The sequence below is a fragment of the Zalophus californianus genome, chromosome 10 (genome assembly GCF_009762305.2).
Source record: "Zalophus californianus isolate mZalCal1 chromosome 10, mZalCal1.pri.v2, whole genome shotgun sequence".
NCBI lineage: Eukaryota > Metazoa > Chordata > Mammalia > Carnivora > Otariidae > Zalophus > Zalophus californianus.
In genome coordinates this window covers 44,825,206-44,843,180 of record NC_045604.1, presented here as the reverse complement: position 1 = coordinate 44,843,180, position 17,975 = coordinate 44,825,206, and the positions used below count along the sequence as shown (strand labels likewise).

General features: G+C 38.7%; 1 protein-coding gene across 5 annotated transcripts in view; it reads right to left on the bottom strand.

Annotated features, from left to right (window-relative positions):
* TSEN15 (tRNA splicing endonuclease subunit 15) overlaps positions 1-17,975 on the bottom strand; it is a 156,403-nt gene that overhangs the window by 121,737 nt on the left and 16,691 nt on the right. For 4 of the 5 annotated variants that reach the window (XM_035722476.1, XM_027613009.2, XM_027613008.1 and 1 more), the window contains exon 4: positions 8,052-8,176. In XM_035722476.1, coding sequence (XP_035578369.1) covers positions 8,052-8,176 — 125 coding nt within the window. Of the gene's footprint in view, positions 1-8,051; positions 8,177-9,104; positions 10,526-11,061; positions 11,204-17,975 lie in introns of those variants that run through there. The other variant, XM_027613010.2, reaches the window with a different exon arrangement.

Sequence of the window (17,975 nt, the reverse complement as noted above, 5' to 3'; positions counted from 1 at the left end):
CAAGAATGTTGAATCACAGATCTGTACTTCTGAAACAAATAATGCAATATATGTTAAGAAAAAAAAAAGAAGAAGAAGATAGCAGGAGGGGAAGAATGAAGGGGGGTAAATCGGAGGGGGAGATGAACCATGAGAGATGATGGACACTGAAAAACAAACTGAGGGTTCTAGAGGGGAGGGGGGTGGGGGGATGGGTTAGCCTGATGATGGGTATTAAAGAGGGCACGTTCTGCATAGAGCACTGGGTGTTATGCACAAACAATGAATCATGGAACACTACATGAAAAACTAATGATGTAATGTATGGTGATTAACATAACAATAAAAAAATTTAAAAAGAAGTTAACCAAAAAAAAAGAAAAGAAAAGAAAAGAAATGCAGAATCTACAGCGCCTGGGTGGCTCAGACGGTTAAGCGTCTGGCTTTGGCTGGGGTCATGATCCCAGGGTCCTGGGATTGAGCCCCGCATCGGGCTTCCTGCTCCGTGGGGAGCCTACTTCTCCCTCTGCCTGCCGCTCCCCCCTGCTTATGCTCTTTCTCTCTTTCTCAAAAATAAATGAAATCTTAAAAAAAAAAAAAAAGAAATGCAGAATCTAAGATGCCACTCATCATGCTTTCACTTCAGGACACTTGCACGTGCTGTTCCCTTTGTATACAAGGGGCTAATCCTCCAGTTATTTACATGTCTCACTCCTTCACTGGATTCTGGTCTCTGCTCCAATGTCGTGTGCAGAAAAAAGCCATTCCTGACCAGCCTACCTGGAGTTGCATTCTCATTGCACCCTGTTCCCTTACCCTGTTTTACTTTCTTCAAGTATTATCATCACTTGACATTATTTTTATGTATTCATTTTTTTTTATTTCCTTCCACAAATATTTTTGGAACCCCACTCTGTGTCAGGCAATATTCTAAGCTCTGGGAATACAGAAGAGAACAAAATAAAACCCCATACATCCTCCACTCTAAAGTAAGCAAGCATGCTATACAGATACAAGTTGTTACTATTTCATGTTTCTTTACTTATTCATTCCTTCAAGAAGAGGCCCAATACTCACCATCAACAGAAGGCTCCATGCCAGGTTCCATGACTTAAACCCACCCTGAACAGTACAGCTTCTATTTAGAGGGTATTTTTCAATGTGCTTTTGTGCCGTGTTGAGCTAAGTTTAACTTGGTTGTTTTTACTCCCCATGAATTGTCCCAATACAGCTCCCCTGCAGTGGAAACTTCCCCTACTTGATGTAAGCTTCCAACTACATAGCTAATCTTACTCTTGTGCAATTATTTGAATTCAAAGGGTTTCCCAAAATGGGACCAAAAAATTTTATTGTCGTTGTCATCATCATCATCATCATCATCATCATCAATCATCATCATCATCACCACCAGCAGCTATAGCAGCAGCAGGGTTAGGCCTGGTAACATTTTCAAAGGGCAGAGTTTATCTTTGGTGACCTCCCACTTAATCTCGCACCTTCTTTCTACCCTCCTGTACATCTGGGTTCCATTTCTTGGAGGCCTGGCTCTCAGCTGGTTATCATATATTCCCTCCTAACGTGGCAGTGTGCCCCTCAACAGGAAGGGCTTGGAGACTGCAAAGGGAAGGGAATACCAGGCTCCATTATCCCCCACAAGCACTTCAATGTGTGAGGAAAACACAACCTAGAAGGACATACTCTGTCCATCATTTTCCAGAAGAGAAACTGAGGCTCAAGGAAATTATATAACTCTCCCACATCGCCCTGAATGGTCTAAAGTCAAAGCTCTGCCTTCCAATCCCGAGCCTCAAAAATTCAAAGGAGCACATTTCTGATGATGGATTATCAAAGCCCAGGATGAAAGGAGTTTTTTCAAAACCAGGGGGAGGTGGGAGAGAGTGACGAAGGAGTTCATGAAAAGGGAGGCCCACCAAAGTGCAGAGACAGACTCTATCTCAGGGAGTGCCTGCAGTAACTTCTTCATTTTGCAGAAGTGGAATAGCAAGGTCCCATGGGGGTGAATTACACTCATTTAAACCTGAAGGATTAAGATGAGAACCTGCAGTCCAGGAAAAGCATACCTACATGATTATATTTACAGGAACCACATTTTCTAATAGGGGATGAGAGAAGAGATGACCAATTTTTGCCCATTTATAAAATCACAGTATCCCCTCTGTAGTCATTAAGAGAAGTATAATCACCATAATTTTATAGTTGAGTTGGGAATTACCATTTCTAAGCAGAATTTCTAAATTTAGCAGTGTTCACATGTCTTCGTTTCCCCCCAAAATTATTAGATAAATAAAAATGAATAGCTTTAGCATAGAACAGAATGTGTAATAAAATACTAAGTAAGCTTTTCAGGCAGATATACTTTTGTTTAGAAATCCCTGTCTTGATTTCTCAAAATTACTAAGGCAAAGGATCAAAATATAATAGATCTCATAGCATAAGCACGTTTACAAGAGCATACAGCATGGGATGAGGTCTCTCTGGTGGCCCAAGGAACTTAGGGCTCCTCTTTCTACGTGCGGTTGACAGGGCAGAGAGGCAGCCAATCTGTGTCCTGTCCTGCTAATGGCAAGAATATGACAGGGTGAGGAGTGGTTTGTCTCTGAGCATTTGAATGCTATCCAATAAAACATTTACTGAGCTCCTACTCTGTGCCAAGTACTGCAGCACTGATAGGTAGGATGGAGTTTGATGGGTAAAATAAGATGTACACTCAGAAAATTAGATAGTTCCTGTGAGTATAAATATGCATGTTAATGTTAATTAACACCTTCTGTTTGTGACTGTCACAGGATAATATTTTGATATATTAAATGGTATGTTTTCCCTTCTTGGTTATTCTTGTTACCTGTGAACTGTTTCCCATACAGGATTTCTTGGCATGCTGCCTCAGGGATGGGATTATACTCCAGAACAAAAGAGGCAAATTCTTGCCTTTTGAATTTCAAAACCTGAAATCTTGGCAAAAACAATATGTTTGGAAGAAAAATAGATCTGGAAATGGTTATAGTTTTTCTACCCCTAAGGTAAGATGAAACTAGGGGGAAATTGCAGGAAGAGGGGAGAGCAAAAGCAGAAGAGCTAGACAACTGAATGGGTCACTAAGCAGAGACCTGTGTTCTGTTCCCTGCACCCTGTCCCATCGGGCTGAGTTCCTGGGGGCAGAGGAGACACAATAGATACTCTAGGTAATTGTGCCAATTCCCTCATCCCTGTGAGGGGAATTTGTGGCCAGCACCCAGCCTCTCACCTCTGGCTGCTGCCTCCAGGCTCAGGTAAAGCCTCACAGACCCTAGGCCCTTAGGGTCACTTACCCCACATTCGGGGAAGTCAGCAGAGAAGAGAGCCTGGCTGAGAAAGCGTGTCTAGATGAAGAGGACCCAAGGAAGCCTGAAAGTTACCCCACTTGCCCACGGAGTTCAGGGATAGAACCAAATATTTTCCAAGCGCCCAAGAGGAGTATCTGAAAGAAACTCAGAGCTGGGAGATCTTGTGGCCAGGGACTGGGAAGACACACTGGTGACTTGTATGGAACACAGTCACTGCGGCATGATGCTCCATTCAGTAGATGCCAGCAAGGACTGGTGAGAAACCCTAAGGACTGGTATCTACCCCCCAATTTTCTCTCCCCATCCCATGCTCATGTACCCTGACAGCCCCCTACATCTATCCAAATAGTTCAGGTTCATGATCCCACTAGATAATTCTCCATCCCAGAAAAGAAGCCCCCTGGGTTCTTTCTCACAAACCCAGCCCCATCCATTTACCCATGTTTAGCTAGCTTCCTTCAGAAATAGTCTCACAGGGTTCAACTACACCCCCTACACTGTAAGCACACGTGCTCTTTTTTTTTTTTTCATTCTTAGGAACTAAAGAAAAGACCAGGCAACATATTCTGTGTAACAACCCGTGGAAGAGGATAAGGGTAGGTCTACAGTGATCCTAGGTTCCTGATAACATACCATATCTCCCTTCTTAGCTCAGATACTAAATCCAGAACCTGAGCAGAAGAGTGGGGAAAAGTTTGTCTTCCAAGCTCTCCCCTCCTTGCCAGTCTCCTAAGTTGGCCCTTTTCCCACTTTGGGTGTGCCTAGCACCCTGTCCTTCTTGCAATGTCCTCTATCTTCCCACTGTAACCTGAAACTCATTCACATTAAAGTCAGACTCAGAACAGCTTGAGGTTTAATGCCCCCCCCCCGCCCCTTTTCCACAGCTAATCAGCTGTTAAGCCGACCTCCTTGCTATCTCTCCTCTCCTTCCTCTTATCTGGAAATGCTGTTCTCTATTTCTTCTTCTCAGTCCAGGAACATGGTACAATTTGTACTTCCTCTCCTTCTTAAAGTTGATCATGGCCAGCCATATGACTTGCTTTGGCTGAGAGAAGTTGGGCAGGGGTGATATATGTTGCTTTTGGTGGAAGTATCTAGTTGCAGTATGTGACACTACCACACTTTTTTCTTCCTGCCACTGGACCTGACCACATTCCAGATGGCAGAGGCTCTGTTGACTTGATTCCCAGAGCAAGGACTCTAAAGTCTATGTACAATGGATTTGTAATGTGAGCAAGAAATAAACATTTGTTAAACTAATTCACTGGTTATTACAGCATGTCATCAAGAGGACATGACCACTGGTTGACCCAAGAGCTGGACCCAAGGTAATCGGAGGCTCCTCACCCTCTCCCTTATCCTTGGCATGTACACTCTGCCCACCATTCCCACAGTGGGAGTCATTTTCAAGGAGGCGACTTTGAGAGAGCAATGTGTTATTGAAACTATCTGAACGGTAGATGTGACTGAATCAAGTTCAGGCCTCTACAGAAATGTCTATGATTCTGGCAGGGTGGGTGGGGAGACCTACTCATCTTGCAGCCACCCAAGATAAGCCCTATATTTAAGTTCCCTTGCTTATTAAAACTGCCATTTACCAATCTGGAGTGGTCTGTCTCTCTTTTGTTTTCTCCCTACCCCCTGTGGATGGGGCCAGTTTCAGATTTCTCCCAGGGAAATTCTTGGGTTGTGAACCAACAGCATCATAATCTAGTGCATCCTAATATATCTAGGCTACTGGTGGGGTTCAAGCTCTCATCACTTCTCACCTGAGCTCTAACACACGCTAGTCAAAGTGTGGTCTGCACAGGCTATCAATCCACAAAATATTGCCAACCTGCAATGAAGTAAGTACAAAAACTGAGAATAAACATTTAGAAATTCTTTTAACAATTTATCAGATTAATTTTATCTGTTGAGTCTAATAATAAAATATTTGGGCTTATAGTCTCTTCAAATCTTAGTATTGTGCCTTACCCCATGGGGTGCTATAAAACTGTCAAATTAAATTGGATCAAAGTTTCATGTTTAAGAAGTAGAATTATGGTAGGATTTCAAGCAACAGCAAGCAGGACTAGGGGGATATTTAGGGTGTAAGACCCTTTCTCATCGAGTGTGAAACCATCATTTAAAAGTTCCTAGAGTCTAAGCTTTGTGCCAGCACAAAATTTAGCTCCAACAAGCAGGGAACCTTCCTGAGCTCTTTCTCTCTCTCCCTTAACATGAAACGTAATTTTAAGTTTGTCGGCATAAAAGCATGGACATGAATGTATTTGGTCTTTGGAATAAAACTTTGTAAATATATTGCCTATGAATACGGTTTCCCAAACTATCTACAAACAGCTTGACATTTTCACACATTTGTTCAAGAGTACAAGAAGTTAATCTAACTGATCCCTACCTAAATCACTTCCCAACTCCCTCCAGGACTAACTGGAGCTACCTTTTTCTTCCCAAAGGTTCTTTGATGTTAATATATTTCCCTGCACCATACGTGGTATGGTATCCTGAAAAGAACAGTGAGCTAGGTGTTGGGAGACCTGGTTCTAGCCCTCATTATCCACTCACCTGCTACTACACGAAGCCATTGCTTAACGACTTGGTGTGCTAATTTCTCCATCTATTAAATGAGGATAATAAGTTAATAATAACAAGTACATGATATCAGCTCTACACAATGGTAACTCAGCATTCATAGATAACACTGCCTTGAAATGCTCTCAAATTATCTCATACACATAGTTTTTCTCCTTTCTAGCCAGACAGTAAGTCCTGAGAGAAGCATTGTATAATATTGCTTTGTATGCTTCCAGTGTTCAGTCCTTTGGGACAAATATACATACCATGATTGTTTGAAAACAGTTTAATTTACCAAAAGTTGTTGAACCCCTTTACCACCAAGTAAAATGCATGAACTTCATAAACATACACTGCATGACAGGTGCTCCTCACTCACATTGACACCCTTTTAGAGTTCTGGTTAAGGAGAGTTGTATTGCTTATCTGAGTTCCTTGAGGGCACAGGTCATATCTCATTAACCTTTGTATCCCGCATTTACCTTAGTCATGCAAGCACACAGAAGGAGCCCAGCAATGTCTGCAAATAATTAATAAATGTATGAAGTGAACTTTACTTAAATACTTCCTAATACTACCTCCATTCAGTCACCCAGAAACCTAAAAAGCCAATCTTTGTTTGATTTTGGTTAAGTTGGTTTTTAATTTTGCAGAATCATCTAAGCATTTTATGAGTACACCTCCCCAGTAAGTCCCATGATTTTTCTCTCCTCTTTCCTTTGTAAGCACAAGCAGTTCTTATTCAAAGATCATTAAAAGGATTAGGCTGCAGGAGTGAGAGTGGTAAGGACCGGAATAGCTATTGGTCTGAAAGAAAGGAAAATGGTACTAATTGTTCAGATACAACGTCATTCTGCACATTAAACATAAATACGGCAGCTGAATAAAGAGCTTCTATAGAGAGCTCTAGGCTCTGGCAGGAACACTGGGCTGCACCAGTAAAAGGCCTCCTGCTAGGGCCGCAGTGGAAAATGTGACCTCAGAGAGGAATTCAGAACAGAAAAGGCTTAGAACAAGATGACACACCATGAAGTTTTGGTTAAGTCATTTGGTTCCAGGCATATAAAAGTTTTCAGTTAAAAAATAATGCAGACTACATGAACTTTGTCAGAGATGGCTATTCTCAGTAGAGCTTAGAATTCCAAAGTGCCTCTGCCCTCGTGTTCTTCACAAGAGCTCGATACCATTTAGGAACACATTCATCTAGAAAGGCCCGGAGGCCTGGGAAGCAAAATAGGTTAGTCAGGACTCCTGAGACCTAGATCACCCATTGTTCCACTGAGCCCTTCCAGCGCAGAGGGGACACTGACTAAGGACTCCAAAAAGCAAAGGCAAAGACAGCGCTAGAGAGAAGTCAGCAATGTCCTTCCCCCCTTCCTGCTCCCACCCAGAGAGGGCTCCTGTTATGGGAAAAGCCTGTGTTTATGACGGCAGCAATCTATGTCTTTCACCACCGGTATGTAGCCAGTTCAGCGTTTCAGAGCTGGGGATTCTTGCTATGGAATAGGATCCCGAAGTTTAGTAAGTTAGGCTTTTGCAAGAAAAAAAATGGAATACATCATTTCATATGGTTATGAACAAAACCACAGTCTAGAAAAAACACCCATCCCACCGACCCTTGCCCCAAACAAGCTTTTATTGTTAAATATAGATCTATATTTTGAGCAAAGCATGAATCAAGCCACATATTTAATGTCAGTAAAGTATAATTTTAGAGGCATGCCAGAAAGGAGAAGGGGGGATGTTAGCACATAAAACTTATTTATATTTTTATTTATGCCTATTTCCCACAGATTGAAAATAAATTTTCAAGAGCACCACTTCTCAAGCTAACCAACCTACTCCTTGAGTCTGAAAATTTGGTGCTTATTTAGCACTGCCCTCTGGTGTCCAAATGGATCACTTTAGTTTGCCTTGAGGCAAAGAGTAAAAGCTACTATGCAATTAAACAAGTCTACAATCTACATTCATTCATTCACTAAACATTTATTGAGAGTCTAGTGTGTGTGAATTTGTGGAAGGTGGTGGGATACACAGATGTAAGTAAAGACTTGGTTCCTTGCTGTGTTCTTAAGCGGCCCACAGTCTAACGAGAGACAAAATTAACTGCAATTCCACAGTTACTTGATCATACAAGAGAAATCACTTTACCTATTATTGAGACAGTCACAGCTGGCTTGCCTCCCTTTCCAAACTGTTCTGGACCATTATTCATATTAACAGGTATCGGGCTGGCTTTGGGCCGAATAGCTTTGGTGAAGTACACAAGGAACATTCTGAAACAGAGGAGATACCCCAGGACATACAATGAGATGGAGGCCTAATTTTAAGGATTTCTGTGGGAACGCTCTTTTTGAGTCAACTCCAGAAGATACTTCTGGTCTTGTAGTTACCTAGGGGCTCACTGGTCACCAGATCAGACATACAAATCTAATGTTCATTAAGTCTTAAATTTCTTTCTGAAAATGCAGACTGTTTTTCTCGCACTGTGATAAAAAGCTTCAAAAGGAATCAAATGGCAGAGACCCCAAGAATTGATCATAAATTGTTTTAGGATCCTTAGGTCTGCAAAGTGCCAACCAGAGTCACAGAAACACACATTGTTCTGAATGGGTACATCTTCAGACCTTCTGAGAAAGCAGAGGGAGTCCAAAGGAATTGCCAAGATGTTCCATCAAGAATAAAAGTGAAATTCAAATATCAGCAAAGGAAAGGAGTCAAAAACTACTGCAGACCGAGAATGATGCTTTACACCATTTTATAATGTTCTTACTTTTTCCCATTTTTCCATTCTTGGTTCCTGTTGTTTTCTAGAGTAGTTAGCCTTGACTTGCTTCTAACCAATAGGACATGGCAAAAGTGACAGGATTACCTGACTACATTGCTTAAGATTATGAGATCCATCTTGCTGAAACTGTCTCCCTTGCTGGCTTTGAGGAAGCAACCAGTTGTGCTGGCAAGGCCCGTGTGGCAAAGAGTGGAAGGGTGGCCTCTTGCCAACAGCCCCCTAGAAACTGAGACCATCAGTCCAACAGCCCACAGGGCATTGAAAGCTTCAAACAACCACATGAGGGAGGAAGGTGACCCTTGCCCAGACAAGTCTCAGTGGAGACTGGCTTGACTGAAGCCAACTTTGAGATATTAAATGTGTGTTGCTATAGTTGCTAAGTTTGTGGTAATATTATGCAATGACAGAAACTAATATAGATCTCAAGATATTTTTTTAATTTTAAAACATTATTATAAAAGTAATACAAATAAAGAAAAAATACACTAAATACTAAAGAAAGACAAAGTCATCCATTTATTGCTCTGCCACCCTATTATAAGAACAGTTAGTAATTTATTTTGTCACCCTTTTATTATATACTTGGTGTGTTATTTATAGCCATGAACTTACCCATTCACACACTTTCATATCTTGCTTTTTTAATTATTTTCTCATGTTTTTCATTTATTCATTACTAATTTTTAATGAGTACATAATGTACCATTCATTGGCTATCTATATGTGTTTATTAACTATTTCCTTATACCAGGGATTGGCAAACTATGGCCCTGCATTTGTAAATAAAGTTTTATTAGAACACAGCCATGCCCATTTATTTACATATTGTCCATGGTTATTTTTGTACTACAAATGGCACATTTGAGAAGTTTTAAGAGAGACTGTATGGTTTGCGAAGCCTAAAATATTTCTTTTCTGCCCTTTACAGAAAAAGTTTGGTGACCCCTTCCTAAAACTTTTAAGTGATTATTATTTTGGCTATTACAATTAATGTCACTTGGAATCTTTGTGCATATAATTTTTTATACTTTAGGCAACATAACTGGGAGGTATTAACAAAAGTGGAATAACTGGGTCTACTTAATAAAGATGTCTTTAAAGCTGACACCGTTTCTCACCATCTCACATAATATTCTAACCATGATATAATAAGGGTGGTGGTAATAAGAATGGAAAGGAAGGCCCCGTACTTCCTTTACTTAGGTAGGAAGTAACTCATTGGTAGCACTCCTCTGGTCCCTATTAGTCTGACAGGGATGTAATTTTATACTCTGGATGAGCATATCTTTACTTTTGACTTAAAGTCAACAGTAAATGCCACATAAAAACCAATAGAAAGAAAACTGTTACTTTCTATTGGGGATTTAAAAGGAGACTGAGCAAACTCTCCAAGTGTCCAGGTATCTATGAAACACCACCGCAGGCTAGCTGTAGTGGCCAAAAGGCACTGAGAGGGTTGAATTAGAGAAAGGTAAGTCTCAACAATGTGTTAGCAGTGGCAGCAATGAACAATGAGGCAGCTATGAGTGGCAGATGACAGAAGAAACACACGTGTTCCACCCCTCTGAACACATCCTAAGCATCAACTTGTATTTAACTGTAATTAAACTGTCTCCAGGTAAGAAAGTTCTAGAGCAACTACCCTATATTTATCAACAAAAAAATTCTTCTATCTGGGAAAGTTTTATTCTTCAAAAAGAAAAACTTATGGAATAGGACCAGCTAAGTCAACCCTAACCACCTCTTGAGATAAAAGATGAACCAGGCTGACGGATCTCAAATCCACTCTCACAGTAAGCTTCAGGAAGTATAGGTGTCATCTTCTAAGGGAAATATTCTGCAACACACACAAAAAAAAAAAAAAAAAAAAAAGATCAGGATGGACTTTTCCCCCAATATTAAATAAGGTAATTTAAAAGCAAAATCAGAAAGATATTTAATGTAATTATCCCAAATACACCAACAAAGTATATAAGGAAATCATACATAACACATTTATTTTATTAAAAGGTTCCTGTCAAACTGTCAACCAATTTAACATTTTCTAAAGAAGTGTTCTTTTGGCTAAAGTTATTATAAGCCTTCACATTCCACCTCAGTTAATTCTCAAACAATATCAAGAATTTATGAAGTACTCTGGGAGACTATGAAATTCTCCAAAGAGTAAAAAAAAAAGTCTAATTATTTCTGTAGAAACTAGGAACATATTACTTTAAACAAAACAGCCAAGTTTCTGAGGTGTGAAAATCAGGTCATAATTTTCTTAAATTTTCATATGGCAAAGGAAGCTAAATGGCTTGATTTGCACTTAAAATCATGTTATCATTTTCCTCTTTTTTTTAACTGTTTGCTGATAGTTGCCTCAAAACTGACCTGAGGGTCTGGCAGCATAAATCCATCAGTAAGTTTATAATAGACTATTGTGGAATCGGACTCCACTATGGCCAAAGTAAAAGACATTGGCAAATCTGGATCACCTTGCAATTTTCGAGATGCCTTCAAGATCTCCCTTATCCTGAAAATAAAGCCACAGTACATTTAGGATTCACAGTCACTCAATTAATAATAAGATCAAACACTGTAAAATCTTGGGGAAGAGGTAGGTAATAACATTATATCCATAATACTGACTAAGGAAATGTCTGAAGGCTCAAATATAAACATCTAAAGTTGTCTCATATAGAAAATCCTGCAAATAAGAGCCATCTACTGACTTTCAGTCCTCTTTTGGATTTACCCATCTCTCCTGATATCACACATGATAGAATCAGACTGTATTCAGGAACCTCCAGAATGGTGTACTAACAGTGTTCAGTGCACCTATGGTCTATGGATCCTGAGTATTCATTTTCCAACTTGGTATCATAGAGTGGAACAATATGGTATTCAGATTTGCTTCAAAAAAAATAGATAATAAACATTTCCATGTTTCTACATGGTGTTCATCATTACTATCTTTAAATGGCTATATATTATCCATTGAGTCAAAATTTACCCAATCATTCCCCTATTCCTATAGAGTTCTCTCAGGCCTTTCGTGGGGAGAAGGGCACTAATAAAGATGTGATGATGATTCTTCTGTAGGTAATTGTTTCTGTTCGGTCTTTCCAAGGTCGGAATTATTAGATATGAGTATAGATATTTTTATGGCTTTCAATATGTATTCTGATACTTAGTAGAAGCTAAGAGAAAAATGTAGAGAGAAAACTTTTTCTTGTAAAGTTATATATCAAGCATCAATGTTATAAAGGGTTTCAGTTTGCTTGTTATGGAAAATAATCTACCAAATCTAGTATCTCCTAGATACTTCAAAGTGCTATTAGCTTTTGTTTACCAGAAACTAAAAATCCTTATTACCTACGCAATAAAGCTTGTGTTCAGTAATTCGGTAAAATGTAACCTCCAGAGGAGCGTTCTTAAAAAGGCAAATAAAAAATGATGGATGGAGCTAGAGCATATAATGCTAAGTGAAATAAGTCAGAGAAGGGTGCCTGGGTGGCTCAGAGGGTTGTGTCTGCCTTCGGCTCAGGTCATGATCTCCAGGTCCTGGGACTGAGCCCCAAGTTGGGCTCCCAGCTCAGCAGGGAGTCTGCTTCACCCTCTGCCTCTCCTCCTGCTTGTGCTCTCTCTGTTTCTCTCTCTTTCTCAAATGAATAAGTAAAATCTTTATTAAAAAAATAAGTCAGGGGCACCTGGGTGGCTCAGTCGTTGAGCGTCTGCCTTCGGCTCAGGTCATGGTCCCAGGGTCCTGGGATCGAGCCCCGCATCGGGCTCCCCGCTCCGCGGGAAGCCTGCTTCTCCCTCTCCCACTCCCCCTGCTTGTGTTCCCTCTCTCACTGTGTCTCTCTCTGTCAAATAAATGAATAAAATCTTTAAAAAAAAAAAAATAAGTCAGTCAGAGAAAGAAATACCACATGATTTCACTCATATGTGGAATTTAAGAAACAAAACAAACAAGCAAAGGAAAAAAGAGAGAGACAGAGAGACAAACCAAGAAACAGACTTTAAATTATAGAGAACTATGGTTACCAGAGGGGAGGGGTTGGGGGTGGGTTACATAGGTGATAGGGATTAAGGCATGCACTTGCTGTGGTGAGCGCTGGGTGTTGTATGGAAATGTTGAATCACTGTATTATACACCTGAAACTAATATAACACTGTATGTTAACTAACTGAAATTAAAATAAAACACTTAAAAAAAATAATTTTCTTTAAATATCCCTAGCTGGCAGAGTATGACAAGGATGGGACACAGATGGAAGGAAAAAAACCTATTGAGGCAACTTTTACACAGTTCCCATTTCTTAAGATATGATATTGTTTAAATCAGAAACATACATGTGTGTGCGTGCGTACATGTGTAGTTTTTTCCAAGGTAAACTGGGAATTCTAGCCCATATACTCAACTTTAGGATAGAAATTTCCACCTCATTCATATTTGTTTCCAGAGTTCTTTAATATAAACAGCAAAACACTTTCAAATTTACTTAAAACACCCATGTGGGAAACTAATATTTGAAAATTAGCTCAGAGTTGTAAAAGGGGTTTTGTCTTCAGAGTTGAGGGAAACCCTGTCAAAAATGAAATGGAACTTCCCATCTCAGAGCCCCTATTTGGTTGTGTGTGGGGGAAAACTACCAGTGAATTTTCTCAGTAATTACATAATAAAATAGTTTATCTGCTTCTGTTACTGAAAGCACACTAAGGAAAGCTTACAAAGATTCTTGTTCAGGATCGCTTCTGGTCTATTTTTAACATATGTTTAAAGTAATGCCATCAAGACCTCTTGTTTGTTTCTTTTATGGGACACTGATAAACTCCTAAAAATGTTTACTTTGCCTTTAAGTCAACAGACTGCACTTTCTCAATCTAACAGCAAGAACACAACAAAAGGTTCCAAAGCTCTACTTTAAAAATCACACACAACTGTAAAGATGCTGAGAACAATGAGGTACCACTAAAATACTATAATCTCACTTAACTTCTAACAAGCTTACAGCTTGAAGTTTTAATTCAGAAACCACATGTAAAATTTTTTAAAGCTCAGTTCTTTGGAAATATTTGGTAGCGATGCTTCATCACATAAATCTAAAATAACTTAAGATAATAAAATTATTTATAGTTCATATTTGATAAAAATCCATATATGAAAAACATAACCTATGTATTCATAAGAAGTTCAGGTTCTCAAGTTTATTACATTTCAAAGGAAAAACCTAAAGAAAGAAATCAGTAATAATCATAATTGCTGATCAGCAGTAAGGAAGTTAATGTTTATAACAGGTTTTCCTGCTCATAACTGTTCAGAGAGGACCTCAACATACTGAACACAGAGTAATTCCGAAGTTTAATAAAGCTCACTTGAAAAAGCCTGCGGCAAACACATAGGTAACATTATCTGGCTACTACCCTCCCTCCAAGCTATATAATGCCTTCCATAAATCTTAGCATTCATTTTTTTGTGATGATCCTGTAACAGAGACTAAGTAATCTCTGAAGATTGGTACAGAGGACAAGCAAGTTGAAAACATTATTTTTAACTTAAATGTTGTTAAAATAAAATGCATCATGGGTTAAAATTCAACCCACAGAAAGCAGTATCTCCTGTCCTCTTCCATATGGCCAAACTGGTACATACTGTAGACTTAGCAATGAATGAAACACTTCTTGATCTGCCTCATTATGATATACTGGAACAGCACATCATAATGTAACTCTGAACACAATGCAAAGTGAAATTGGTGCCCAAGGTACCAAAGAAGCCTTACTCATCCACAGGCTCAATCCTAAAGAAGAGTTTCAAGGATAATAGACCACTTCCTTGGGAATCATGCCAATGCCTTCCTAGTTTAAAAAAAAAAAAAAAAAATCAAGGCAGCTAAAGTTCCAGGGTTGGATTAGTGAATAATTAAGTGCCTGTGTGGCCATTCACCCCAGTGGGAAGCCATTCTGCCAAAATAAACTGTAAGCTTTTTTTTTTTTTTTGAGGCTGTGTCAGTTGCAAGACACTGCTGGAATTGGGGGTTTCACCAGCCTCAGATTTCCAACGGAGGTAGTATGAGGACACACATTTTGATATGCAGGGAGACCAAATGACAGAAATTATTTTACCAGTTATTAGACTTCAGGCCTCAAATAAAATAATGGTCACTAAATGCATTTGTAATAAAGAATATACCTTTGGAGAAAAGAAATATTTTTTGATTACAGGAAAATAATGGAGTATCTTTCAAAAAAAATATGTAGCACTTCAGGATCAAATCTTGTAACTAAGAACATCTTTAAAAATGTCCTAAAAAGAAAATTCAATTAGTTCTGGTAATTCTTTACTCCACCATTAATGTAAGGAAAAAGAAGGGTTGAAAGGTGGCTGGAGGGAGAGGTGGGGAGGATATACACGAAAAAGAATTTAACTAAAAGGTAAGGAGGCTATTCATAGCCTTGGCGGAGTGCCTCTTCAGACCTGTGAGTGTTCTCTATCTGCAGATGCATATATAGTTACAGCGTAAAGAGTGGGAGATAGTAATAAATCTTGCAAGTGGATAGATTCTGCAGACATCCTAATTTTCTTTTGGAAACTCTTGGAAGGTTGCTCGTAGCATATCCTTATGTTCTTTAAAATGTTATTTAGCAAGTTTCTGCTGTAAGAACTGAGCAGTCTAAGAGAGTTCATTCATTCAACAAATACTTATTTAAGACCAAGTACTAGGTACCGAGCTAGACACTGGGACAATAGCAATAAAAAGAGCAAAGTTCCTGCTTTCATGGAGGTTATTTTCTAGTGGAGGAAGGAAGATAGGAAACAATCAAAGACAACCAAATATATAAAATATTGAGCAGCAATAAATGTGGTAAGTGTTATAAAGGAGGACTACTTCATAGGCTGTGATTGTACAGGGAGTGAGATGATAGTAGCTTACACCGGAGTAATGACAGTATAGCAGAAGTGGTGAGAAATGGTAGATTTTGGATATATTTTTAAGAAAGAACTGCCAGAATTTGTTGATGTATTAATTTGGGGTATGAGAACTGGATGGACTAAAATTAATAAGAGATTATATACCAAGGTTACAGGATACAAACTTAATATACAAAAGTCAAGTGCTTTCTTATATACCAGCAATGAACAATTGTAATTTGAAATAAAAAGGACAACACCATTTACATTTGCATAAAAAAATGATATACTTAGACATAAACCTAGCAAAAATATGTACAGGATCTGTATAAGGAAAACTAGAAAACTCTGATGAAAAAAAATCAAAGGAGATCTCAATAAATAGAGAGATAGTCCATGATCCTGGATAGGAAGGCTCACTATTATTACGATGCCAATTCTTCCCAATGAGATCTACAGATTAAGCACAATCCCAAAGCTCTAACAAGTTATTTTGTGGATATGGACAAACTGATTCTAAAGTTTTTTATATGGAAAGGCAAAAGACCCAGAATAACACAATAGGGGAGAAGAACAAAGTGAGAGGACTGACATTACCTGACTTCCAGACTTATAAAGCTAAAGTATTAAGACCATGTGGTACTGGTGAAGGAAAAGACAAACAGGTTAATGGACTAGAATAGAGAGCCCAGAACTGACCCACACAAAAATAGTCAACTGATCTTTGACAAAGGAGCAAAAGCCGGTCAATAGAGAAAGAATAGTCTTTTCAACGAATGGTGCTGGAACAACCAAATTATCAACATAGAAAAAAAAATGAATCTAGACATACTCCTTACACTTTTCACCAAAATTAACTCAAAGATGATCACAGATATAATTGTAAAACACTAAACCATAAAACTTTTAGAAGACAACATGGCAGAGAATCTAAGTGACCTTGGGTTTGGTGATGAGTTTTTAGATACAACACCAAAAGTGTGATCCACAAAAGAAAAAATTATTTAGTTGGACTCTATTAAAATTAAAAACTTCTGTTCTGCAAAAGACACTATGAAGAGAATAAAAAGATAAGCCACAGTGGGGGAGAAAATATTTGCAAAACACATATTTGATAAAAGGACTTGTATCCAAAATACATAAACCCTTAAAACTCAACAAAAAGAAAAAAAAAAGCTCAAATAAAAAATGGGCAAAAGATCTGAACAGTCACCTCACCAAAAAAGATATACAGATGGCACATAAACATACGAAAAGATACTCAATATCATATGTCATTAGGAAACTGCAAATTAAAAAATTAGATACTGCTTATGTACCTATTAGCATAGCTAAAACTCAAAAAACTAACAATGCATGGTGATGAGGATGCACATTGCTAAGTGGAAGAAGCCAAGGCAACATACTATATGATGTCAACTATGTAACATTCTGGAAGAGGCAAAACTATATAGAAAGTTAAAAGTTCAGGGGCTACTGGGGGTTCAGGGTAGGGGAAAAGGGATGAATACATGGAGCATAGGGGATTTTTAGGGTGGTGAAACTATTCTGTGTTTCATGGTGGATACATGACATTATGAATTTGTCAAAATCAAGAGAATTATACAATAAAGAATGAACCCTAATGTAAACTACAGGCTTTAAGATAATGTATCAATATTGGTTCATTAATTATAACAAATGTACCACACTAATGCAAGATGTTAATAATAACACTAATAAACACTAAAAAACAGTGTTGGGCTGGGGCTCATATGGGAAATCTTTGTACTATCTGCTCAATTGTTCCATAAATCTAAAATTATTTTCAAAAATAAAGTCTACCTATACAGAAAATGACTCCAAGGGTTTTGGCCTGAGTTTCAGAATGAATAGAGTTGCCATTGGTTGACATGGGGAAAACTGCAGAAGGACCAGTTTAGGGTGCAAATCCAGAGTTCTTCTTAGATATGTTAGTTTAAGATACCTTTTAGATTCCAGTGGAGGGATCAAATAGGCAGTCAAATATGAGTCTTAGGTTCAAGAAGAGGCTGAGGTAGAGACATAAATTTGGGGGTCCTCAATATATCAATGATATTTAAAACCATGGAACCAGATGAGGCTGTCTAGGGAGTATGAAGAATAGAAAAAAGCTCAGAGATCTGTGCCCCAGCGAACTTTAACATTTAGAGGCTAGAAACCTGAAAATGTTCAGCAAAGGAAGCAGAGAAATGGGAAGTGCTGGAGAGTGGCTTAACCTTCTCAAATCCCCAAGTTATGCTCTTGCACTAATAGGTGATCATTTCCTACATTCTCAGACTTGTGTATTTATTTCTCTCAGTCTTGAGAGAAACCGGACACAAGCAATTACAATTACAATTATGTGAATTCTCATTCACATAATTTCCCC